The 26,687-nt window shown below is 37.9% G+C and overlaps 2 protein-coding genes across 5 annotated transcripts in view; both read right to left on the reverse strand.

Annotated features, from left to right (window-relative positions):
* Positions 1-5,811: 5,811 nt before the first annotated feature.
* Positions 5,812-13,205, reverse strand: dlx1a (distal-less homeobox 1a). 2 transcript variants are annotated; one of them, XM_061235630.1, is made up of 4 exons: positions 13,084-13,205; positions 8,353-8,943; positions 7,872-8,071; positions 5,812-7,266 (listed from the first exon to the last, which is right to left on the reverse strand). In XM_061235630.1, the coding sequence occupies exons 2-4, from the start codon at positions 8,663-8,665 to the stop codon at positions 7,015-7,017; spliced, it is 765 nt and encodes a 254-aa protein (XP_061091614.1). In that variant the 5' UTR covers positions 8,666-8,943; positions 13,084-13,205; the 3' UTR covers positions 5,812-7,014. The 2 variants fall into 2 exon arrangements, with proteins under 2 accessions (XP_061091614.1, XP_061091613.1); XM_061235629.1 differs by lacking the exon at positions 13,084-13,205 and having other exon boundaries at positions 8,353-9,284.
* Positions 13,206-14,234: 1,029 nt separating this feature from the next.
* Positions 14,235-26,687, reverse strand: part of metap1d (methionyl aminopeptidase type 1D (mitochondrial)) — a 75,931-nt gene continuing 63,478 nt past the window's right edge. For 2 of the 3 annotated variants that reach the window (XM_061234817.1, XM_061234819.1), the window contains 6 exons: positions 25,108-25,150; positions 21,984-22,147; positions 17,945-18,042; positions 17,132-17,179; positions 15,834-15,912; positions 14,235-14,469 (listed from right to left, as the gene is read on the reverse strand). In XM_061234817.1, the coding sequence (XP_061090801.1) occupies positions 14,391-14,469; positions 15,834-15,912; positions 17,132-17,179; positions 17,945-18,042; positions 21,984-22,147; positions 25,108-25,150 (511 nt within the window). In that variant the 3' untranslated portion in view covers positions 14,235-14,390. Of the gene's footprint in view, positions 14,470-15,833; positions 15,913-17,131; positions 17,180-17,944; positions 18,043-18,643; positions 18,798-21,983; positions 22,148-25,107; positions 25,151-26,687 lie in introns of those variants that run through there. The other variant, XM_061234818.1, reaches the window with a different exon arrangement.

Consider the following 26,687-nt stretch of genomic DNA (forward strand, 5'->3'; position numbering starts at 1 on the left):
CTTGTTTCTAGAGCGCTGTGTGCTTACTATAAACATTGAAAAAACATGTTACTTTATCGACTGATGTTCTTGATTCAGACGAATGATTTACAGACCGGGACAGTAGCCTAGTAGAAGGGACGCAACACGCCGTGGCTTGTGAAAGAGAACAAGAACGTTAGGCTGGGTTGAGTCCGTCAGAATCTTTGGAGTCAAGGCGACTCTCCTAAGATTTTTATGAACTCTGCTCAGCCAAAAGAAATCACCAAAACCGCCCAAGCAAACCAATAATGTCTCACAATGTCTTTCGGTCAAACAATCCCTAGTTATCGATGCTTCTCAACTGACGAAATGTCATTCAACATTTTCCCTTTGGAACCACGGAACATTGTAGGAAGAGCCTTGAATTTCGGGAGGCTTGATAAAATACGAAGCTTGTATTTCAAGGATTACGAGCGAATTATAATATTCCCGCAAAAACGTTACGAGTTTGACGAGTTTAAAACACATCCAACAATATTGACGGGGTCCACACAGCGTGTGACCACAGGTGAAGCTGAAATAATACATTGACATTAGGTGCTCATAGATTTGTAATATAGGCTAGTGTTAGACTTTTGCACATGGTCCTGGTTTTGCGATTATTTTTCAAGTATAACGTTGAATTCGAGTGTTAGTCTATCCTTTGGTTTGTGAACGTGCAAACGGTTGTTTTGGATCAATGCGACTTTGATATGACATATTAGCTATATTATTCAACATTAATTTCGCAATAATTTTAGAAGACACAAAATTAGAGGTTTTCTTAAATTTAAATCCACATGATCAGATATTCTGATATAGATAGCTCAATTTTATTTAAAAGGCTATGTTAAGCTAACTACGCTTTAATGTGCCAATTTCACATAAATTGGTTCATTTATTTTATTCTCAAATCTATTCATTACATTGTTCTTCATTTTCAATGAGTGATCAGAATGTGCAATGAAGCGAGATCTTATCACATACTAAATACACTTTCAGTGATTGCAACATCAGAAGACATAACATTCCACACTGGAGCTGTCATAACGCTGATCTTAATATGTTGAACTCCCTCGGGAAGCCCTAACATGACATTAGACAGGAAATCATAATACAATAGGCTATGAAAAAGTTCCCAATATTAAACTTGGTTCGTCGGAGTGCACCGCTTACACTTCAGTGCTTTGCATCGACGGCGCACAAATATAGCACAAATATGGTACATTATAGAATGCATGCTTGTGTAATGTTGCTGTATCCACGTTATTAATGAAGCGCTTTTATATCCTACAAGTCTCTCTGGAAACATTTGGATGGAATGCGGAATTCTGTAGTATATGAATAATTAATAAGCATTTTCAAAAGGCGTGTGCCGGTCCATACTGTTTCTGAACGGGTCCCAGATGAGAGATTGTTTTAATAGAAAACTGGATTTGCTGCAGGATCTTTATTTCCAACATTGATTTCTTGGCTACTTCCATTTTAGCTTATCAAGTGAAGGGTCAATTGAACAATAAAACTAATTAAAACGCCACACCAACCATTTATCAAGCATTGGTCAGTGTTTAAACAGTTACTGTGCACACATGAGAAATGTATAAAACCGCAAATTCATATAATATTTTTGATCCGAGTTTGTAGCTATCGACATTTACCCATTGACAGAGTAGTTTTGATGTGGCTTTAGATACTTCCGGAGTTCTGCAGACAACTTGAGAAATGCCATACCCCGTTCCCTAATTTATACTGCAATCTGTAATTTTACCCACATTTGCTCTAGTTTGAGCATTCTGGCTTTCCGATCTGAAAGCCTGCAATTACTATATAATTCTTCGCAATTTTAGATGTCCTAATATGGACTGTAATTTTGCGCAAGACAATTTCCAGCTATTTCAAGCATCAACATTGTCAAAGTTGCATGTACATAATAAACGGGAATATCAATGCATAGTTTTTAGCATAACATCTTGACTCCTCGATAATTATATCCGTTTGGAGCCTACACAGAATTAGCCTGAATTGCATGGTAACTGCTGCTTTAAATTTTTAAAAATTACTCATAATTTTCCAAAAGATTACCAAGATCTCGAGTGCACAATGTCATCAGCGTAATGAAGAGTAAACATTTATGCTAATAATGTGCAATTTTTTCCATCAGATATAAAAAGCGCCAATATAGCCGAAATGTTCAGTCATATTGAGAACAGTGCTGTTCTAACACTTAGCGCTGCATGTGAAACAGTTTGTGGGAATGAAGCGATCTGCCATACTAAGCTTTGGGATATTATTTTTCTTAAAAGTCAGTCTAGATCTGATTCCTGGATATAGGAGCGAGGCTTCGAGGTTGACTTTAAGAGATTAAGGTAAGGACGCAGCTTCCTTTTTTATTAACCAGTTTTAAGTTAGTGCAAGTTGTATGTGGATGTGAAAGGGTGGGAATGTATTAGCTTATATATGCAGTAATTCTGCTCAATGTTGAAATGTATCTGAATCAAATAATACAATTATAAAATGTATAGACTGTTACTGTAATGTAAATTATTTAATATTTAGGTTTTAGAATTATGTAGGCTAACGGTCATACGTGTTCAGCATTTATTAACAAAATATTAGTCTGAATATATCATGGAAATTAAATGACTTTGAAAACGTTATTTGTTCTATAGTTCAAACTATATCCACATTATCAATGTAATATGACGAGGGTATGGAAAACTGAAATCTTAGTGGGAATACGTGTTGGCTTGAAGAATTTAAGAATTATTATTATTTTAATGGTAAAGGTAAGGTTTTTGTGTCAACAACAAAATCTTGGCTTATCGTTAAATTATCGTGTTTTGAAATGTTCTAATAAGAAATTATAATTTCAGGTGAGTACTAGGCAATTATCCGGAAGACATTACGGTCCTTTTTGAATATGGAAGAAAGGCTTTTATATGGAACAGAAATGGAAGTAGGGGGTAGAAAAATATGCTCTTGTACCGTAATTTCGCCTGCGCTGCCTTCATTACTCTAACATTGTGCCATTGCTAATTTTGAACCCTCTTCCTATTGACAATCCCACAGCATACACCTGCAAGCAATTTTCCAGGGGCTTAAATATAAGGGAACAGCGGAGAGATGGCAGCTCACCTATTTTACTGCTTTTTTCAATGCGCAGCAAATTTGTCTTTCAGTGTGCTATCTCTTTTGTTAATGCAAAAAGATTCCCTGTGCGAAAAAAATGTTCATAATTACCCCAGAGATGGGAAACTGCATTAGAATAAATAAACCCGAAATTACTGTAATTATGTTGCGTTTGATGGGTTCGGCTTGTAATCAGGAGGAGAATACAGTGAAATAACGCTGACCCTCTCGGGTGCGCAGCTGCACGCGCGCACTTTGGAGTGAGTGAGTGAGAGAGAGAGAGAGAGAGAGAGAGAGAGAGAGAGAGAGAGAGAGAGAGAGAGAGAGAGAGAGAGAGAGAGAGAGAGAGAGAGAGAGAGAGAGAGAGAGAGAGAGAGAGAGAGAGAGAGAGAGAGAGAGAGAGAGAGAGAGAGAGAGAGAGAGAGAGAGAGAGAGAGAGAGAGAGAGAGAGCCGTGTGCGACCTATTTTAGAAAAACTGAAATTAGTTTTTTATTTACAGGTAAATCCTCAAATTCAGCCTATTTTAAAGGGGCACTAATGAGACCCTACCAAATGGGTTCTCGAGGTCTGGAGAATTATCATCCTTCAAAAACAGGAAGGGTGGCTCGTCATCTTGAACAATTTATTAGTTAAATATCTATATAATAAATTATTAATATTGAATTAAACGATGCATTGCAAATAGACCATGTAGCTGTGAGTATCCTACCAAATAATGTTCAGAAATAATTCGGAAAAAATATATAGCCTATAAAAAAATAATATGGACATATTATATAATAATTGAATTAAATAAGACAGACATTTTCAATATTTTTTTCATTTGACGAAAAATATGACCGGTAGCCTATTAAAAATGCAAGCAACATGCTTACGGCTAAATTGGCTTGAAAATCAAAAGAAGCAAATAAGCACTTCAAAAGAACAGTATTTCATATAAATAGAATACGAAAATGTAACATCACAGTCAAGTGCACTACTACTTCGGCTACTACTACTATTACTACTACTACGACTAATAATAATAATAATAATAATAATAATAATAATAATAATAATTGATTATTACAACACAAGGAGAGTGACACACACAGGCAGACACAGCCATAGGCTACATATTCTTTAATATACTTTAAAAAAACAGTTGAACTTGGCGTGTAAAAAAGCACAGTATTGACCTATCCAAAAAGGGCCGCTGTGGGTGCAGCTTTTTATTTTATCCCACCACTAGTTCTGTCTTGACGGAACAACAAATGATGAGTTAATTGCTTGAATCATAATCACTTGGGCTAAAACAAAAATATGCACCACATCTCCCCTTTTCGGATAAAGTGTAGGCAAATCGTTTATTTTGTGATTCGGGAGTAAACAAGTATGACCATAATGTATTTGAAGTCAGAGTCTAACTTGTGGCCCGAAGTCAATCGTGGTGAAAGCTATCAGTTTTCTTAAGAACGTGTTGTTGCGTTTCCTGTTCTGGCCCATGCCAGTTTAAAAAATATCTGGGCCACATAAGATGCGTGTCAAAATTTGTCAGAGTAATTACCAAAAGCCTCACATCCACTTATTACAGAGTAGTCTAAACGAAGCCAACAATCCACATAGAAACACGTGTCTTTGGCCTATACCTCATCGTTTTAGGAATACAACACAATACAATACAAAAGTTAACGATAGGAAACCAAGACAAAAGTATTGTGTGGTCTTAGTAATGGGCCTACATTTCATAGACTATGAGTCCTTTTGATTTAACCAATTGATACGCACGATAAAAACACCTAAATTCTGTGACGAACACACGTGGAAAATTTAAGAATTCATGACACCGTCAATAAAGCCGTCGTTTTGTTTTATACTTTTCCCAAACAGCAATTGCTTTCTGAGGACAATAGAAACGTTCCCCACAAACAATTATAAGCGTTGGGAATGTGTTCGCCGTTGTATGGAAATGTAGCTATTGATATCGTTCATGAATGATTAAGGTAGGGTATGTTTTGTTTATACGTTCTGTTTGTATGTTCACCAGTCCTTAAGAATTTGTCAGAAGAGCGCAGTTAAACCATCGACCCACAACAAGAGCCCTTTTGAATGCCTCAGATTTTACACCCTTGCCCCCCATCCCACACACACCACACACACACGACAAGCCGCCGCAGCCTTTTCTTGCAGCACCTGCTTCGCAATTATTCACTTAACACACACCAGAGCTCGCTCTGCTATTCAGCTATGGAAACAGGATTTCTTTTTTGGAACCGTGTAGACTAAGTGGAGAAAGGAGCTTATAGCGGCTAAAGGAAAATCAAAAGAAACAAGCAATAGACTATTGGCTGTGAAAATTACAATGTTGTCGAAATCAACGAGAGCATAAATGATTCCGTGTTGGTGAAAGAGGTTTCAGGTAGCAATCACCAAATTAAGATAGGAAATTGTGAAACAAAAATAAAAATCATTATATATTGACTTAGTATACTTTACAAAATACTGGGATTAACAGTAGAGCTACTTTCGAGAACACCCAAAAGTTAACGATAAATTAAACATGAAATTTGTATTTTAAGGAAAATGTTCATATCAACGGCCGCGTATGAACATGATATAGGCTGGCTGCAGACAGCCAAATCACAACAATAATACATTGGCAATATGGAAAACCAATATAAATGACGATGACACGTATGATATTGCTATTTTAAATCATATTTTACTGTATTCGAACTTTACACACTATATACAAAGAATTTAATAATAGAAATCAATAAATTAACGTGAACATTATAAAACTAAACCTTTCCATGAAGAACGCTAAACACATGAAACTTAACACATTCATATTCATAAAGTAGAATTCTGTTTCACAATGCCTTGAGTAACAGCCACAAAGACAAACAAAAAAGCTAAATATAGCTACCCCATAGTCATATATGTGTATATACAGCAGCCTGTACATTGCACGTCCGTGTTGCAGTGACATCACTAGTTTTTGTTTTGTTTTTCAAAAAAATGCTCTTTAAAGGATCAGCACTTAATTTTCTTCGACATTAGGCTATATGTTGAGTTATGTACCAGGGACTAGCTGCTGTAATTCAACTTTCGTTGAGTGTTGCTCTTGTCAAATGCAATATTAAAGAGCACATGCCTCCAGCTCTTCGTATTTTCTTTGTTTATTCTTTTATTACTGTAAAACCACACTTTGAATGGTGTAAACATACAAAATTTTAGGACATCGAATTTAAATAATATAAATCAAACACATGAAAACAACTACAGTTTGTAACCAATACGAATATAGGCTATTTGTGCACGTGCGTACGTGCGAGTGAGTCCGCATTCAAATGTAAACACTAAATTTTAGAAGTTGTGGCACCTCAATGCATTTTAATAAATCTACATGTATAGAATGAGCATTGCCTAATTTTGACGATTTCAGAATTGTAGTATTTTTTTTAGCATTTTAACAGTGAAGAGAAGTCTAACCTAGAACAACCAAAACACATTCTGAAGTCCACACATTCTCTCGCTGACTTGTTAAAATTTCGTATACTTTCTTTAACGCAAGAGGTCATAGAAATGGGGAACAGCAGCTTAAATGACCTTAATTTCATTATTTCCTTCTGTCTCTTCCTGTCTTGGACACAAAAAAGACATTCTTCCTGCCCTCCCGCGCAGACGGTTGCTGTTCAGTCTCTGCTTCCAGGCTGTTCTCTGAGCGTTCAGTCCGTGTGAGGAGGCAGATACGTCAGTTGTCAGCTTTGGGAATATGCTCCGCATTACATCTGCGCTTGGCTACAACGGACCAGGCTACAGGGCCGCATTGTGTGGCTGGTCCATGATCCCCTGATTGGGACCATCCACGACTGGGAAGGGGCGGGGTTAACTGTTTCTGTTCACATTAGTTGCGGCTGCTGCATAGCTTCTTGGTGTGCTGTAGGATACCATGAGGTGTAACTGGGGATGTATGAACCCGGAGTGCCCGCTGACGTTTTAACAGTGGATGAAGTGTTCCAAACTGGAGCAACAGAGGGCGAACCGCTGGACAGTCCTCGTCCATTGGCTAGTGCGCTTGTGTCAATTGTGCCTCCGCCTTGCTTCATCAATTTCTTGAACTTGGATCGTTTGTTCTGAAACCAAATCTTTACCTGGAAAAAGAGATGTGTCAACATATTAGCCTAATTGTTCTATCTGAATTTAATCTAGGCGAACGGTTAGAATAATAATGAATTTCCATATGATGATGATGATGATGATGATGATGATGATGATGATGATGATGATTATTATTATTATTATTATTATTATTATTATTATTATTATTATTCTTTCAGCCAATAAAAACGAGAGATTTAGGCTTAATAAAAGTTGAAAGATTTCCTGTTAGTTTGGCTACGATCACCAGTAAAATCATTATTCCGCGGGATGTCATTAACAACACTTTTTGTAGAGAAAAAAACCTAAAGGTTTTGTGGAGGAAAATGTTTTCATCTGCACGTCACTTTTACACCAAACGTTAAAAGACTCAAACATTCTACGTGTTTGAAAGTATTTTATTAAAAACAAACTATGTCAAATCACCAGGAGTCTACCACAAAAAAATTGGATAGGTTAGCCCTTAATAACACAAATCAAAAATTACCCACATGGGAAAAATAATAAACGAACCAGAACTATGTATCATTACATTCTGACAATATTAGGAAAAAGAACACCCACAGTTTTGAAATGTAACAGTATAAACTGAACTTACCTGTGTTTGTGTGAGCCCCAGAGAAGCAGCGAGTTCGGCTCTCTCCGGCAGCGCCAGGTACTGTGTTTGCTGAAACCGTCGGTTTAGAGCCTGTAGCTGCAAACTTGAATAGATAGTCCTGGGTTTACGAATCTTTTTCCCTTTCCCATTAAAGCGGACCTCGCCCCCTTCCACAACTGTGTTTTTCTCTGTCTCTGGTGCTGCGGATGGAAAATACAGTTTAAAAAACTCAAGAGAAGGTTTCACTGACGCTACTGCAAAGCAGTGAACATTACAGAAGAAGTGCCACAAGCAGTAGTTTCGGTATAATTACCCATAATTGCATACATTGTTTATAGCATTACGCAATAAATAATTGCCAAGACTAATACGCAAACATATGGGCTGATTCAAACGAACGTTCACTCTGCACGCGAAGCGTCAAGCCCACAGCTCATTTTGTAAAGTCAAGGTCTACGGAAACAAAGGACGAAGTTCTTACCTGTGTCTTCTAACCGTGTCTGGGTAAGTGTGGAGCTGCTTTGGTACGGCTGTACGGTAGTGATATAAGGACTTGAGGAATGGCTACCGACCGAGTTTACATATGGGTAACCCAGAGATCTAGGGAAGGATGAAGCTGTATTATACGAGCTGTCGTGCTGAGATTGACCAGCAGAATGTAAACAATGCATGGAGTAGTGTCCATGAGACATCGAGGAAGGCGAAATTTGTTGACTTGGTGGCCCGAATTCCATGAAAACGGTCTTTCCTGAGACTGGGCTATTAAGACTTTCTGGCATTGTAGTCATTGTCATCTCTTCTGGCTGATCCCTTCTCTTCCTTTTGGTTTCTTCTATGATCTCAGTGAAGGATGGATCCCAATTTAAGCTGATCTGATTTTTTCACTTTCCATTCATAAGAAAATGTAGTTTGTCTCTGTGAAAAGTCTAAGCATGATGCTGTGGATCTAGACAAACTCGCCTCAAAGGTTTGAATCGGGGATTCATGAATATTCATCAAAGACGGTCGCTGATTGGTCCACTCGTACCAAAAGAGGCTCCGATTTGTGATTCTAGGGTTGAATCCGAAGGACCTAGGGAACTCAAGAACAACAGCAATGCTGAGACCCAGGGTCTGAGATTTCCTAAGGCAATAGTGGCAAACGGCGGTGACGTGTGGGCAACAAGTGAATGGGAATTACTGTAGCATAGCCTCCAAGTATGTTCTATGTGGAAATATTGTATTTCAAACATCTATGACGTATCCTACCAACATGTAACCGTCAAATTTGCATACTGAATTTGGTTGACATTTCAACGACCAACGTTTTTTACTTTTCGGTTTTGTTTAGTAAAGAAGCTATTTTATTTTAAACAAATTATTATTTTCATTTCATTAAAATACAGAACGATTGTGCGGTAAATGTAATGGACCGAACTGTGTTGGCTACTCACACATAATTAATACACAGCACAGGCAATAAATGGCCACGCGTTACATGTCATTCAAAATGCAGACATGCAGTAATATTCATGCCTTTTTTTTTGATAAGCCTATTTAATTTAAATGTTTTGAACATATAAATTGGCGACTGAGACATCAACGATCAGCAGACCGTGCTCCATTTTTGACACTCAAAAACTATATATTTTTTTTATTCTAGGCAAGTGGATTTAGGATTTTCCCACAACATTTTACGCCAATGTAGTCGATAGACCTATTGTAGGCCACCTAACAAAATTCCAATTTTTTGTCGGCCAAAAATCAAACGAGGAACCGATTAACCTTACACATGGTTTCCCACAGCAAACGGATATGCTAATGAAATGATAATAATATGCATGACTTGAAAAATAATTACTGCGTTTTAAATATGCAGTTTAGGAATGGCAGCGTTTAGATGACAACAAAACAACAAATCAGGGTATTAAGAATGGTGATAAAAATGCCGGCCAATTATTCATTGTTAACTGGGTGTCTTGGTTTGAGAGAGCTATCACGTGCAGATGGATAACTTCATTTGATTAAATGCTAGTCTCGAGAGCCCTGATCTGCAGCTGAAGACAGTCATATTAACATAACACTGATGTTTAATATTCATTCGCATAATTAGCCATATACTTAACACAGCTACATGCTGTCTTCATTCACCATTAAGCACCACGAGGACATGGACCTGGATTGAACTGTAGTTTTATAGCATATTTCAGTGTGTAGCCTTCAAGACAACTCAATGCCACACGTCAACAATCTTGCCGATGAAGCGGACGATGTGAAATAGGAAACTTTTTAAACACTGGATTCGGTTTAATATTTAAAGTACATGCAGTACCCTAAAGTGTATTTCACAATATTTAACAGTTATGGCCCATATACTATTGAAAAAATACAGTGGCGTGCATAAATTTGGGCATCCCTGGTTGCAAATTTTTTATTTTTGCAACCAGTTTTATTTATTTGTTACTTTTTAAAAAGATGATTACTAAGACCCAGACCTAGGTGATTTACTCGTTTTGGGACTTCAATGAGTCAGGTAAGTATAATTCCAGGACTGAACCTTTTATTCAGAAGTAACTCCATGCCTTCAGAGTATCCAACTGCAGTGCCTGTTCTGTCTGGCGTTAACACACATGGGTTCCACTAAACAGTTGTCCAAGGATTTCAGAATGAAGAGGGTTCATTTCTACCAAGAAAGAAGGCTACAAAAACTTCTTTCTTGGTGGAAATATGTTTCAGACGACCTATTTCCACTCTCAGAAATATTATTAGAAAATGGAAGGTACATGAAGATACATTGGAATACCAATAAAGATTTCAGATAGAATGGCCTGAGACCTGGTGAGGAATGTTCAGAAGAACCCAAACATCACCGTAAAAGAGCTGCAAAACAGACAGACACAGGTCTAGTAGAAAGAATGACCTCAACACAAAATTTAGCATCTGAAGTATGCAAAAGAAAACACTGAGAAGCCTTTTTGCAACAATGAGCTTGGGACTGACAAAACCAAAATTGAACTTTTTGGCCACCACCAAAGAAGGTATGTTTGGAGAAAAAAGGGAGAAGCCTTTGTAGAGAAGAACACTTTGTGACTGTGAAGAATGGAGGTGGATCCATTATGCTTTGGGGTTGTGTGACAGCTGAGGGCACAGGAAATATTGTGCAAGTGGAGGGAAAAATGGATCCACCAAATATCAAGAAATTCTAGAGGCTAATGTTCAAAGGTCAATCCATATATTTAAGTTGAAGAGAGGTTCAGTATTCTGACAAGACAATGATCCAAAACATACCTCAAAATCAACCATGAAGTATCTCCAGGAAAGACAGTTGAAGGTTTTAGAATGGCCACCACAGACCCCAGACTAGAATATTATTGAAAATCTGTAGAGTCAAAGATGCCATGCATGTGAGGAGGCCGAAGAATATTTCTAAGCTAGAGGTGTTCTAATATGAAGAATGGGAAAAAATTCCAAAAGTGAGAATCCAAAGACTCTTACCTGGCTACAGGAAGCGTTTACAAGCTGCAGGACAGGGACAAGGTTCCCAAACTTTTGCCCAGGGCCTTTTTGCCGTTTTTTTTTACTATGAAATTATAAAATAGTAAAATAAAAAGCCTTGCTTTAAAATGTGAAGAAATCTGTCATGTTTAACATTGTACCATTTAGAGATCAGGTTTGCTTCTGTTCACTTCAATATTAATTAATTTGACCAGGGGTGCCCGAATTTTGCACACTACTGTAGGTCCCCCAATTGGCATAAAATGTAGGCTACATTCAAACAGACTTTCCAATACGTTTGTTTTACTGTGTGAAACGTTGCTATAGTAGGCCTCGTTTATTAAACAATTGTATTATTATTTAATGGTAATGAATGACTGAGTATCTTGATATCCATACGATTGGGCAATTCAAGCCAAATGCTGGTAGTCTAGGCTGATATCTCAGTGAATCGTGAATCGTATAAATTTGTCCACTGGCACTTGTTAACAAGATAATATAGCAAATTGACTAATCGTTGTCAATGATTCAATATCACAAATCTATAGCCTAGGTTGATAATAAAACCTTATCCCATTGACAGTGCACAATAAGTGAGAGGGGAAAACGAACGATGATCTGGGAGTCAATGCATGTTTACACAAATGATAACAATTAACTGCGGTCATAATATTTATTTCGGTTATATGTGTCCACATCTTAGGCTATAGCCTATATCGTTTCATATAGCCTACATCGGTTCGGCCAAAAGTAAAGCTCGTTTACAAAACCAATGACTAATAGCATAATTGAAACAAACGTATTAACTTGATTGATTATCCCGCATTGTGAAAGAGTGTTGTCAAGTCTGAATACGGGATGAAGTGACGGGACAAGAAAGCTCGCTTGCTTGTACTGAGAGGCTATATATAGGCTATATCAATTACAGTCTAAAAAGTGATTTCCCTAGCAACATTGTGATACCTCAGAGCAAAGTAACAAATTATATTTAGTTGCCAATGATAATGTAGAAATGGGAAAGAAACACGGGCCATTAAATAGTCTACGGACTAGATATGACATAAATCATGTACCCTAAATGGCATAACCTTACAGTAATTTGCACTACAGACGTCTTGTTACCACAGCAGTTGGTAAATCATTCAGTCCTAATAAAATTATTCCGTGATAATCTTGTGATGCCAACAGACGAAGAGAAATAATGTTATACTAATTGTGGATAATCTAATTTTCTCAATAAAATTTTAAATGTAATTTCCATTGTAAAACGACGTCATGGCTAAAACATAGGTGACTTCATGAATGTATGAACTTGGAATAATTTCTAAATCTTATAGCGAATGCCTGCAAAGAAGGTAAAAAGCCGTCTCGAAACTTTACACAACCATACACGGATAACGAGAACGAATAGCCAAAATTATTTCTATGAGTAGGCTAATATTAGGCTAAATGTTAATCTTTCTCATATTTTAAATAGTTAAGATACAGATTACTAAGTCATAAAAAATAACCATTAGATTAACTAACATAAGTGTCTGGTCAGTTATCAAACTATTACAATTGTCATAACGGTAAAAGCAAACATCGATAGCCTATACAATCCTAAAACTTTGACAATGACAATTTTGTTTGGGCAGGATGGATAAAATGCACCCATTTTAAATAGGCAGAGTTTAAAGGATCAGTGTTTAAAATGAGGAAAAAGACCGGACAATCAGTAAGGGAAAAAAGACCATACCATTGCTCCTCATCATCCCTTGCCGCGAATGAAGGTGAATCCTCGCGCGTCCTGAGCTTCATTTTATTTTCCTGAGCCTCTTTCTCACACCGTCTGTAGCTGAGACACTTTCACAACCCCTCGTCTGTTGCACTGGCTGCTCAAACTCCCCATGAATAACAAATTAAAGGCAGTTAAATTCCGTCACTATGATTATCAACCTAATTACATAATTGAACTCGAAGGCGCAGAACAAGCAACTTTTCATGTGTTTGGGAAAATGCTAGTTATGACAGCATGGCGTACGATATCCATTCAGGCTATATAGAGGCAGCAGATCTCAGTATTAGCAGAGTTATATACAAATACAAGGTAATAGCTAAACGTTACTCTTGACCTTGCTTTTTAAATGGTTCAATTTCAAGCGATTGATATCGTCTGAGATGAATGAGGGATGGTTGGCCAATGGATTCCTTATTAACAACGAAATAATAATAGAAGCAATATGAGTAATAACTTATTACACCGCTCAGAGAAATTATTATTGTGACCAAAAGATGGGGGCGATGTGACGCCTGTCCCATCATTATTTACTACCTGATTATGCAAACTAAAAAGAGAGATTGTAATGTGGACACGTGCTTTCCAGGCACAGTCACAAGCTCGTTGGTAGTATTCTACACTCTTTTTCATGATAAGGGTAGGTAATCATATAAAATGGCATACTGTATGCACATTTGTTTATGTCTAATCAGTTACTATATATTATGAATGTATACGTTATTTGACATATTGAAACAAAATATGTTAGAGACAAATCTACTTTGTATTGCTGTATCCACAGGACGCCATTTGCTCTCAATTGGCATCTGTCTGTTGACATAAAGTTTTCTATCCATTTAAAGAAGCCCACATATTTGAAAACACGTATGTTACATTATTATTAAAATAATATTTAAATGTTCATAGTTTTGAACTTCAAAACTGTGGACTTCCACAAACAGCTGTTGGTGGAAACATGAAAGGCTTTAGGTAATCCTTTGTATAAAAACTTAAAACATGAAACTGAAATGAATAAAATTATCTTAATGATTATGAGGGAACACAGGGAATTTTAAATGTTCCAATTCACAGAATTAACATTGATGTGACAGAGATAAATGCAGGCAATGGACACAAGACACAAGCTTTTATTCATACTCAAAACAGAGTTGGCACTTTATTTAAATAATGTTATTCCTTTAGAGCACTCTTTTACAAAGCAATGTAGGGGTTCACCACTATCTCTTGTAGATTTGCATCTCAGCTATAACTTTCCGTCCTGATGTTTAGTCCACATCAGAATGCTCGGTCAGAATCTCCACACCATCCGACGTGATCACAACCGTATGCTCAAACTGGGCCGATCTAAAAACAGAGGCGTACACATAAGCATCACTTTTTTGGAAATGGGGTGTCCCAAATCGGCATATTTTATCTCAGGGTGTGTTTTAACACGTGCTACAGTTTTCTTGGGTTCCACCCATTCAGAAATAGATTGTGTGGTGGGGCCATTGTGTGTCACAATCATATGAAAGACAGGCTTATTTGCAGACCATTAATATGAAAATATTTTATAACTGACAAACCAAATTGCAAAACTCAAATTATTGCTCTGACTTATGGTAGAACCTATGCACTTGTAAATCGCTTTGGATTAAAAGCGTCTGCCAAGTGACTAAAATGTAAATGTAAAATGTAAATGTATTATGGTTCCCCCCCCCCCCCCCCCCCCCCCCCGTTTTTATTGCAGCAAATAGTATATACAATATACATGCTATTGATAACATTCTTCAAATCAAAAAGCTCCGGCATATTCATCAAGGAGAAACAATCTAGGGAAACAAAAATATTAGTTCAGAAAGTGTTAGAAAATGGAGAAAGCCATGTAAATTAATAACACTGCTTATTTTCATCAAGAGACCGGATAGAAAACACTGCATGTGTATAAAAACATGTTTCCAGCAGCGATAGCTAATTTCATATTGATGCATAACGTTGTGGCGTGCTGGAACAGGACTCCAATCTATGGTGTTGGACAGAGCAGCGGGGCAGACTAGGATCAGTCACAAAGACGGGAGACAAAAAGCATACTCGCAGTGGGATAGCGGAGCAGTCCCAGAGCATGGCCACTGCTGAGATCACCACCACCTGGGAGTATGCCAGACCTTCGCCACAGAGTGAGTCTAGTCTTTAATGAGATATCGAAAACAAAAAAAGGAGAACATCTCTAAATGCAGCGGGCTTAGGCGAGCTCCGCTTCTCCATTGTACAATTAAATTACAATGTACTGAAATCTCTGGCTGGGGCAGTTAAGTGCTTTGTAGAGGAGCACTCTAAGTTGTATGGATTTTTTTCACCAGCTGAATGGCCTTCAGTACAGTGGGTATACTAGTTCCTGCTGAATAGCTGAAGATGCTCAACACAAGTCCCTTGTGAAGAGGGCTTTGCTCAGTGTGGGCAATTGCTTTTTTCCATGAACTCTGTGTATCACTTAACCATTCAAAGACAGATTCAGAGTCAGTGAGCATGACACAAGCTCATGCTTAAAAAGACAAGCTCATATGTGTAAAAAAAACATTTCAAAAAGCAAGGAGGTTTTGAGCAGATTTGACTGATCTCATAAGACTTTTCCCCTTATTTTTTCATGTAGAGAAAAAAGAAAGCAATTCTGCATTTTCAAATGAATGGAAATTTTCTGAAGGGCTAATATAGAAAGGAAGCAAGCTTACCTCATATCATCCATGGAGACTGCAGTCCATTTGTCCTTTAGGATTTTAAATTTGGATGATCCCTCCATTAAGATTGGTTCTGCGTCCACAACAAATTCAGTAAGAACAAGCAAAAAACCAACAAAAATTTAAGGTTTTCGGAATAATAAAGTGCGTACATACTCAACTCAATCTAGTTCTCAAAGGTTTATCATACCCAAGTTATACAATAAAATTAATTATCTTTCAGGCCATTCTATATTCATGCCCCTGTCTAAATAAAAGAGGAAAATGTACATCGTATTGTATTGAAAATGAACAAATCACCATGTCAGGGCTCAACTGCTAAAGGATTATTAAAAACGTATTATCAGCATTCTTCAGACTGAATACAGAGCCAAATATAATGGATAATTTGCCTAAATTTCCTAACTTTAATCCCCCATGAATATAAAAACTCATCATAAACCTTTTGAATTACTTTCAATTAAATGTGCTCAAATCTGAAAAGGATTCTTTTTTTTCTTTTTTGCATTACACAAATGAAAAGATTAATGCTTTTTTAAACAGAAACTATTTGTTGCTGCATTACTACTACATAATTGTGCACATTGTGGAAAAGAAGCAGCTGTCAGGCTGAGGGGAAGGAGCATTGAGTCTGCACATAGTTCCCCTGAGTCCTCTTCCTTTGAATTGTTTGACTTCTGGACATAGGTTGCCTATGTTTGTTGTACCTTTGTAGCTTGCTCACAGGGAATATTATAGTTTTCAGAATGGGTTACCTGAACATTATATTGACTTCCTGACTACGCACCATCACTCCCCAAGCCTACGAATACTGAACAGATTAACCACATCTCAGAACACAGGAGTTCAAATGTTATGTTCTCATTATAGCTTCAAATCGAATGTTCTAGTAAATGTCAATGTCATTGATTAGATTAGTTATAATTTTCCAACTGTTACAAATATATTTCCAATTTATTATGACTTTGGTGTTCATCATAGGCATTACACTGCAATCATATTCACTTTTGGCAATTGAGTCAAGAGTACCTGGCAAAATAAAATTGGATTATTTGGCTGATATGCAATAGGTCAGCTTATCAGAGTTTACCATGGCAACGAACAGATAAAAAATGCTTGGCAGCTCAATGGATTTGCAATCTACAATCAATCATTTTCAGTTATCAAGCCAGTAGCATGAAATGTATACATTTTTCTCAGATTTTCCCTTAAAGAAAAAAAAGATAATTTTGAGATCTGTTATAGAATAAGTGTGAAGTAGTGAGAAGATGAATCTAATAAATGTTACTGACCTATAGTGAAAGCCATCCCTTCCTCCATAAGCATGTCGTTGTCATTGGCTATTGGAAAAACATAAACAAGAAAATGCAAGTATGAATTAATTAACATAATAATGAATCATCCTTAATCACAAATCATTTGCTCATACACATACCCGGACCCGTTTACGCCCTTTCAAGAAAAAACATTTAAAATAAAAAATAATTAAATTGGTTAATGACAGACTGAATTTTCCAATTCCTAAACAGATCCTGCCAATCAATTTGTACATCTTTAACAGGTGTTAAATTGAGCTTTAACTTCACAATTGATTGAAGAACATTGTAATAATGGAAGGTTGTAATCTCTTTTGCTACTTGGAAGCCTCTACTAAGACGTCTGTAGGGATGGGGTGACAGCATAGTGTGGAGCAGGACAGGGCAGTTTAGAGGTTCACCTTGCCCAAGCTGGACTGGCTCCTCCTCAGTGTGCTGAGTTTCTGTGAACCCTGTGGGCTAGTCTGGATTTAGGCTCTGATGCATACAGGCCATCTGTCTGAGTCACTCCCTATCTGGACCAAAGACTTTGCTCCAACCAAGTGGGAAGTGCCTCAAATAGGCAGCACTGGCTTTCAACTTTCAATTACACTTCAGTTAATTAAATTATCATTATTGATTTACTAACAAAGAAATAGCTATGAAAATAAAGAGTTTTTAGGCCTGATTTCATAAAACCTTAATCAGGACATAATGTTATTGGCCTCTATTGTTACTTATGACAATCAGTTGTGGGGAAAACAATATTCAAAAAAATGCAGAGATTTACAGTGCAGTGCTCTATCTTACCATGATGCCATATCTCTGGGTGACCATGAAAATAGGACCCAATCCCATGTCCAATAAAATATGGACACACTTGGAACCCATAGGAGTCTGCTATCTGGCTATGAAAAGAAAAGAAAGAAGATGAAGAAAAATCAATTGTGATAGGAAAAATTAAATTGATCTTGTGGTTCAGCAAGTCTGTTTTAGTCTGATTCAACTATATATATATATATATATATATATATATATATATATATATATATATATATATATATATATATATATATATATATATATATATATATATATATATATATATATATATATATATAAAAATATTTTGAGATTATATCTTTTAAATAATTGTTTTCTCCATATTCTTGCAAACTACCCCATGAATTGCCCATAGCCTCAAATAATATAGTATAGAATGTAAACAAAAAACATAATTAAAATACTGTTTCCCAGAGTCCAGCAGACATGACAGTTTTAACAAATATATCTTGAAATAAACTGCATTTTCCACTGGAAAATATATTTAAAATAGTTTTTAGGCAGTGGAAACTTTTGAAATCAGAATGTCTGTTGTTGCATTTCACAAAATAATCCAGAACACTTTCTTGCAGTGTTGCACATTTGCAATGCTAGTTCTCAGAGGATTAAACAAAATTGCACCACAGCAATTTTGAAGAAATCAAGCAAACTTAATTGTCTCCAGACCCTGCTGGTATATCCACTGTGTACACCTGCACTTCTGTTGGCCATTTAGTGACCTCTCAGTTCCTGCAGTATCAGATTGGCCTTCCTGTTGAATTGGGGGAGGGGTGGAGGAGTGTGGATGTCAAGGGAGGCCGATGGGACATCCCATGATTCCCTACAGTAACAATGACCATGATTAATCACCCCCCTCTTCCCACATATTACACTACCTCTGTTTATTTCCAAAACCATTGTCATTGTTATTGACAGAGGCTGGTGACATTTTACAATCATTCTGAGCTTCAGCACATTCTTAAAATATTTCAAACAAAAGTTAGGATAGTCTACAAAGTCTACAAAGGCTAGAAGAATTTGGTGCCTGCTATTATCAGACGGCTGCAAAATAGTTTCTTAGGCCTCTAATTTATACGATTCATATTGTTCAACATTTGATATTCAGTGAGAGCAAAGATATATGATCCTTTTAGCCATAGTCTACAGTAAGAACTGCACCTTTGTAAAGCACTGGCTGGCAAAATAGAATATACACCAGTGTCAACCAAAATAATTCCCCATTACAACAGCAGCAGGGGATAGTCCATGACTGCCTTCTTCCACCTGCCAAAAATTGGCCCTAAGATATCCAAATACTTTGGAATTAAGCATCACAGAAAAGTTATTAAACTGCCATCACTTAATGTGGAAGCCACCAGTCATAAATTCATCCTCTCAATTTTGTTTTTCATTTTGTAGCTATTTGCAACATTTTAGAATATCTGGGCATTAAACCTGCAAGTTCAGCAGTGAATTAATCCACATAAATAATTTCCAATAAAACAGAACAGAAAGACAATGAAACAGGGGCACTGGTGATTTTAAACAGTTGGTTTTAAGAACAGGAAGGCCTTTAATGTAGAGGAGGGGAAAAATGTAACATAACTATATAAAATGTGCATTAGTTTTCTCTTTTGCGTCATAAAATAATAAAATAACAAATGATTACTAGCAGAAAACATCTGGGCAAACTAAGTCCCTGATAAATTAGAAATTTGCTAATTTACCAATTAAACACTTTTGTAGGGTAGTGGAGGCTGCTGGGAGCTCAGCTGTCTCCCAGCCCTTTGGCATTGTGCCCCTTTTTAGTTTTTGTGAAGAGTTAAGTGGCCAACAAAGACAGAAAGGGGGTCAGCACTCAGCCGACACCTGAATGTGCTCTCTTTTTTGTGTTCCCCCTTGATCCCCATGGTCCGAGCCTGTCATTAGTCTTAATGATGGAAAATTGTCATGTTGATACAAGTCTTTTTCTCTCTCTTCCTCTTTCTTTTTTTTTGTATAAGTAGAAGGTGGAAGCTCCATTTATTCTAAAGTTCTTTGTGACTAAAAGCTGTGGACAGTGCATTTGCACTGGGTGGGTGGGGGGGGGGATGGAAGAGAAAAGGGGTCTTGATGCTCTTTCCATAGCAGGGATAATTATTCCCACTGTGGCCTTAATGGTCCGCTCCATTCCCGCCGCATCTCATCCACGTGCCCGGCCCTTGGCGGAGCCCCCGTGTCAGGGAATATGAAAACCCCTATAATGAAACCATTTTTCCTGATGGAAAAAGGGACACTGGAGCTGTGCTTGCTACAAAGAAGTCTCAATTATATGCGTAATTGTGATAATTTTCCTTCCATTCATGGGTTTTTCTGAAAGGAGGTGGGGGGGAGCACAGAGAGTCAGAAAAGGGGAATTACATGGACAATACAAAGTGCTAAACAGTAACAAAAAAAAGACTTAAAAATGGTACGCTGCTATGAATAAATATGTTAATACAGATCATATACACAGCCTCTTTTGCTTGCAAGTGCACACACACGTGCACACACACACACACACACATACACACACGTGCATAGACACGTGCATAGACATACACTTCACAGAAGAGATAAATGACCATGAGAACAACAAAAAAGTGATAAAAACACATAGGCAGCTGCCTGGAAATTAAGCCCTTTTTTCTCCTTCCTATTGATGAGTTGGGCTCCTGCATATGCGCCCCAGTAGTTAGTGATAATTTGTTGTTCTGAGGCAGGAAAAGGATAATTACCTCTCCGAGCGATTCTGAAGGGACTGACATGCCCTTTAGACTTTACTGTGAACACTGGGGCTTGATAGAATGCTCAGAGAATCATTCAGAGCTCTCCCTGGCCTTTGTATTGCAGAACAGATTTTGTTAGATGGAACACAAGAATGCCAGCAGTCTAGAGTACATTAGACCCACGGGTGTTCACAAATATGAGATGCTACTGTCTATCAACTCTTTCCATTTGCACACAACTGCAACTGCATTAAAATTTCAATTCCATTATGCTGGCAGACAGGGGAGACAGTGAGATATGCATTACTTTTTTGTTTCACAGTAGGTGTCAGATTCAACGTTTCCTCCCCCATAGAAAAGAAAGATGTGACTTGCATTTTGAGAGGAGGAGCTAGCCTATAATTTGAATCTCCAAAGGAGAAAAAAACCCTCTAAATGTTCATCATTCCACACACATGGCTGCAAAGACATATGACCTTCCTGTGTCGATTCCAATTCATGCCATCAGAAAAAAAACCTTGCAGATCGACAGCGCGCATGTGAATCGGTTTTGAGGTGAAAGCTGATTGACGCCTCACAGTCCCTTATAAAAAGAGAGAAAGAGAATCATTTTTAATCAAAACCACTTCCAGAGATGCAATGATCCTTAAATGTGACCTCAGGGCAAGAGCACTGTCAAGACAAGTGGGGAATTATCTGGTGAGAGGGGTCTCTTCTTTGTGGACTTTTAGCACATTGTTTCCACAGCACTGTAAAAGATAAACTGCTACCTGTTTTCATGCCCAAGCCTTATAGACTCCTGAGTAATGATCATTCCAGGTGTACCAGGTGTTTAATAGTATTTCATTTATTATATTTTCTGATCCATTTACTCCTGGTTGTTGTCCGCTTTGAGAACATTGCATCTCTCTCTCCCTCTCTCCCACCTTGCCCTCCCCTCTCTCTCAGTCTACCCCCCTCCATCCTCCCCACCAACCAACCCTGCCACCACAAAACTGCAATTTGTTCTGACAAACCTTAAACTGTTCCCACATGTATAGCTGCTGACCCCTCGGGACCTGTAATCTCAGAGAAATCTTTCCAGGGAACGCGCACAGACATTACAGCACCGGTGGATAAAATACTCATATCAAGCTGAAATGATGAGCCTCTGTCACCAACCGTGTCATCAGCTTGGCACCAAATCCCCCCCACCCCCCACCCCCACCCCCCACAATAACCCATATCCCATTTTGCAGCTAGCGCACTGCTTGCCCAACCATTCAGACCCCGCTGCATACCTGATTGTGTTCCCTATGATGCAGAGAGGGGCACCGGGCCCGCAGGTTGCGATAGCCTCATCCCGACATCTCCTTGCTGCCTCCACCAGCCTCCTGCCTTGCTCATCTACATCGCCAATGAGGAACGTCTCGGAGGTGTCACCATGGTAACCCTCCAGGTACACCTATGGAAGGACAGGAGGTGGTTGTTGGTCACAGGGTGTTTACCGAGACAGGAAATGAAACCAACAGAAAAACATCCCCTCAATATAATGAACTTGTACCAATCTAACTGATCTACAACAGCTATCATTACTCTCTAAATAGTAGCACAAATCAGGCATTGAATAATAGTAGCTGTATTTCTTCCAGTCACTATAGTACCTTGGTCTTGAAAAATGTTGCAAATGTTGATTTTAGTTACACAATGCTACTTGTCATCATAATCCATACTCTATTGCTACAGCTGAATTGAAGTGTGTTTTCCATATGTAATGCAACTTGTATATATCCTTTTTTATAAACCCGATTTTCCTTTCCTCCAAATGTTCTCCAATCTGAATTGCATGTGCTGCTGGCACAGATAAACGGGAGGCACCTGATTGACCAGAGGAGGTTGCTGGTGTCAATTTCAACCGAGCAAAGTACATCCGTTCCAGGTAACGAAATGGTCAAATAAGCACCACTCTGTAGAACTGCAGGATAATACATCCAGCTACCACATCCTACAGCTCCTATGCTTCTCTGACAGCTACAAAGGCATTGTTTCCAGTATGAGAATCTTACATCCCGCTTCTTCAAAAAATCAATAGAAACTTTTCCCCAATCTCTTCATAGTATTGGAGTACCTAATCAGAAGTAGAAGTCATCCAGCCAAGCAGTAGGCTTTGGCACTGACAGTATTCATGACAGCCAAAATGGATTCCAGGACAAGCTCATTCAGACTCACACAAGCACATGGCACATGCAAGAGACAGAGGTGGAAAATCCAGGTTCAGAAAGTGAAACTTTTCAGTACTTTGTTCCAATCTCCTGGAACTGCTAATTAGCATAATTTTCAGCCAGGAGGTAGAACCAATTAGTGAATGGGTTCATGAGTTCATTGGTGGAAGAAACACACAACAGGAATTTCAGACCAATGCAGAGCTTCCCCACTCTGTTGAGGCAGAAACAAGTCACAGAAAACTACAGTAGCCGCAAGCTAGACCAAGCTGTGTCAATTTGTGTCAAGGGTTTGAAGCTCCAGTTGAAAACTAACCTACTGATAACTTTTGAATTATTATTTTTCTGTTTTCAGTATTTAAGCATTAAAAATAAAATTAAATAAAGAAACTGAACTGAATTTAGAAAATTCAGAATTAGTATTAAGTTAAATGTTGGCTGGTAGTCATAGGTCTAATAACAACCAATTTTGCTAGGAATATAGATAATGCAGGAAATAAACATTGATGAAATTTTTTTGTGACCACCCTTCGGCGTTAAAACTGCATCACTCTGAGATAGCTGACACTGCCCTGCAGTTCTATAAGACAATCAGCAAGGAGGTTACTCCAAGCATGTTGGAGAACTTGCCACAGTTCTTCAGCAGACTTTAGTTGGCTCCTTGCTTCTGATCTCAGACAGCCTTGATCAAGTTTTTATGTAAAAAGTAGTCAATTGCTTACAGTAATATGTTTAAATACTAAAATGTCTCTGTAAAATTAAATCTTTTGGAAAATTATTTGAAAAATATTTGGAAATCTCAAATGTGTTCTTTTATACGAACACACACACAAAAATAAGCATATATATATATAATAAAGTCTAGGGCGCCTAAGACTTCTGCACAGTACTGTATATAAAATAGTTATATTATTCAGGTGTTACGTATATATAAATCAAATCACTGATGGGCAAAATCAAGAGAAATGAAGTGAAGTTCAGGAAGTGAACACAAATAAACCTTTTTAGAACTGTAAGCAAAGAAAAAAGCAGAATAGCTACTCTTGAAGGCAAAAGCATTTAAATATGTTCAGGGACCTCTCCTCACCTCCTCCATACCCTTAAACATAGTAATGCAGAATAGAGACAAGGCCCTGTTGGAGGAATGGGCTGCCATGTCTGCAGATGTCCCATGAGGCAGGTAAGAGGTTCTCCTCTCGCCTGCATATACTGCCCTCACATCCCATAATGCCTCTTTCCTCATCCACACTCCACAGTGTCTCTGGGGAGCCAAGATTGCCCATCATGTCTGGCTGTGTCATGTGGACCGAGCTCTCAGAGAGGAGCACACTTCAGCAGCATCACTGACACTGTGACAATGAATCAGAGAGAAATGTACTTACAGTCCACTCCCTGCTGCTCAGTGTCCATTACTCAACCCCAACCCCCCCCCCCCCCCCCCCCCCAAAAAAAAAACAAAAAAAACAAGCAACCTCACCGCCGGTAAGGGGTTAAGGTGGCTACTGCTATCTCAGAGGATGGCAGGGCCTTCACAGGTTTTTTTAATGAACGCAGCAAAAAGTGTCGCTGCCTCACCGGAGTGACATAGCCAGGGTTGAGGCTGTCAATGGAGCCCCTAATGACAGAGTAAGATAATGACAGACCCTAGTCAGAATCAGCAGGAAGAGGAAGATCAATCTGCAGTGAGGGAGAGAGGGAGGGACAGGAGGAGGAGGGGTGGGGGGGGGAGAAATGACAAGCTCCCGCTCGTCTGTTTTCCCCATCTTAGCTCATCTTGTACATAACCCGTCTATCTGCTGCAGCTGGCAGAGAGGTGGCCCTGCATCAAGCATGCTGCGGATCAATAATCATTACACCCTCCCCACAGCCTGACGTACGTCGGCAACACTGGCTGACATTTTAGAGAGGCCTACACATCGATCTCAGCCTCCGGGACGGGGCTTGGTTCGGGAGCAGGCTGGGTTCGGAGCGCGATTGAGAGGCAGGAGGAAGGAATAAGAGAGCAAGGCTGGAATAAAAGCTCCACTCAGCTCCAGAGTAAACATTTGTCTGTGCATTTGGCTTTTTTCAATATACTGATTTCACTGCACCAGAGAAACAATGGATCAAAGCCTTATTGTGTGTGCTTGTATAACTGTATACATGCTTGTGCGTGCATCTGCATGTTAACATGCAACATGTGCTCATAGGAAGAAGTACTCACTGTGACATCAATGTTGATAATGTCTCCTCCTTGAAGAGGCCGACTGAGAATCCAGTGTAATGTAAAACAAAAACATTCATAGGAAAAAGAAAAAGAAAAAAAAACTGTAGTGAGAGGGAGTTTCTGAGAAAATCCATTGAATGCAAACACACAGGGAACAAGCAGACAACATAAAATTAGCAGCAATTTGGGTTAATTTCTCCTTAACTGTCCTGCGGGAGGTTTTTTTATCTTCAGATCAGTCTGTGCACTGACTGTAATCAAATAAAATATAATGGGTGCCAGTGATGTAAAAAAAAATACAAACTTGTTAATCACATCACTAAGACCAGGAAATGGCATGGCATATTCCTGGCTACTTGATAGTACATAAAATTGGGATAGCTCCTTGTGAATAACATGTGGATAAACCTTATATGAATGAACTTAATAAAAAAATAACACTTTCTCTACGACTGTATAATAGATGACTGATGACTTTCTTTTGAATGCCTGGCTGTAGCTGGTAATTGGAAATCACATTATTTTCTATGGGAGTGGTTTGTGTAAATTCAATATATTAACAAGTTATTCTGCACGGTATCTCATTTTTGTTAAACTTAAGTAAATAAATATGCCCTTATGAAATAAATAATTGCATGAATGAATGCCGCAATGTACATAAGTTCATAAATAATAAAGAATTAATCAATAAATAAAGAATAATTGATGAAATAATACTTAAGAGAACTTATTAGAATAAAATATTTTTTCATCATATGAATTTCCACAATAAAATTGTCACATTTAATTTCATTTTTATTTCAGCTTTTATTTTAAAATGGCTTTTTTAAAATAGCACTTAAGTAGCTTTTTTTCCCCCTTTTTCATTTCATGTTGAACACTTTTCATTTCATAATGACACTTTTATTTCATGGCGTTGTCCTCTGTCATTCAATATATTGGGCTAGGATCAGACAGATTATTCTTGCACATTTAGATCAAACCAACTATACAACAAATACTGATCATAGATAGCATGCTTTCTTGTTGAGTTGAAGTCTCAGCTGGGTGTGTGACTTGACGGCATGGCTGAAAGCGAAGTCTTTCCAGAGGCAGCTAACCATTTGGAAGGTCTGCTGTGCCCCAGGGCGAATTTACACACAGGCTTTCATGGGCTATAGACTGCTAGGGGGCCCAGAAAATATTAGGGGAAAATATCAATATTACTCTCAGAGTTTTTAATGTAAGCCTTATAAAATAGTTGGGGAGAGTCAAATATTCTGCAAGAATTCCGATATTAAATGAATGTTTAATCTATTGATGAAATGCAGAAAATAAATAAATCCCTATGCAGGGTCAAAAATAGTCCTGCTTGTGTATCAAACTTATTTGCAATACATCCACAAAATCAAATACTAAGTAATTGTCCAGACCTTTCAAATAATTAAAATAATTAACATAAATGTATTTCCAAATACATCAAATAATCAAATACTGAAAAAGTTTCTGTAAGGCATTAAATATTTGAAATACATATTTGACCCAGGTCTGCCTTGGATGGGCATAAATCTCTCCTGATCACTTGAAAAAATTATCAA

Source organism: Conger conger, chromosome 3 (genome assembly GCF_963514075.1).
Source record: "Conger conger chromosome 3, fConCon1.1, whole genome shotgun sequence".
Taxonomy (NCBI): domain Eukaryota; kingdom Metazoa; phylum Chordata; class Actinopteri; order Anguilliformes; family Congridae; genus Conger; species Conger conger.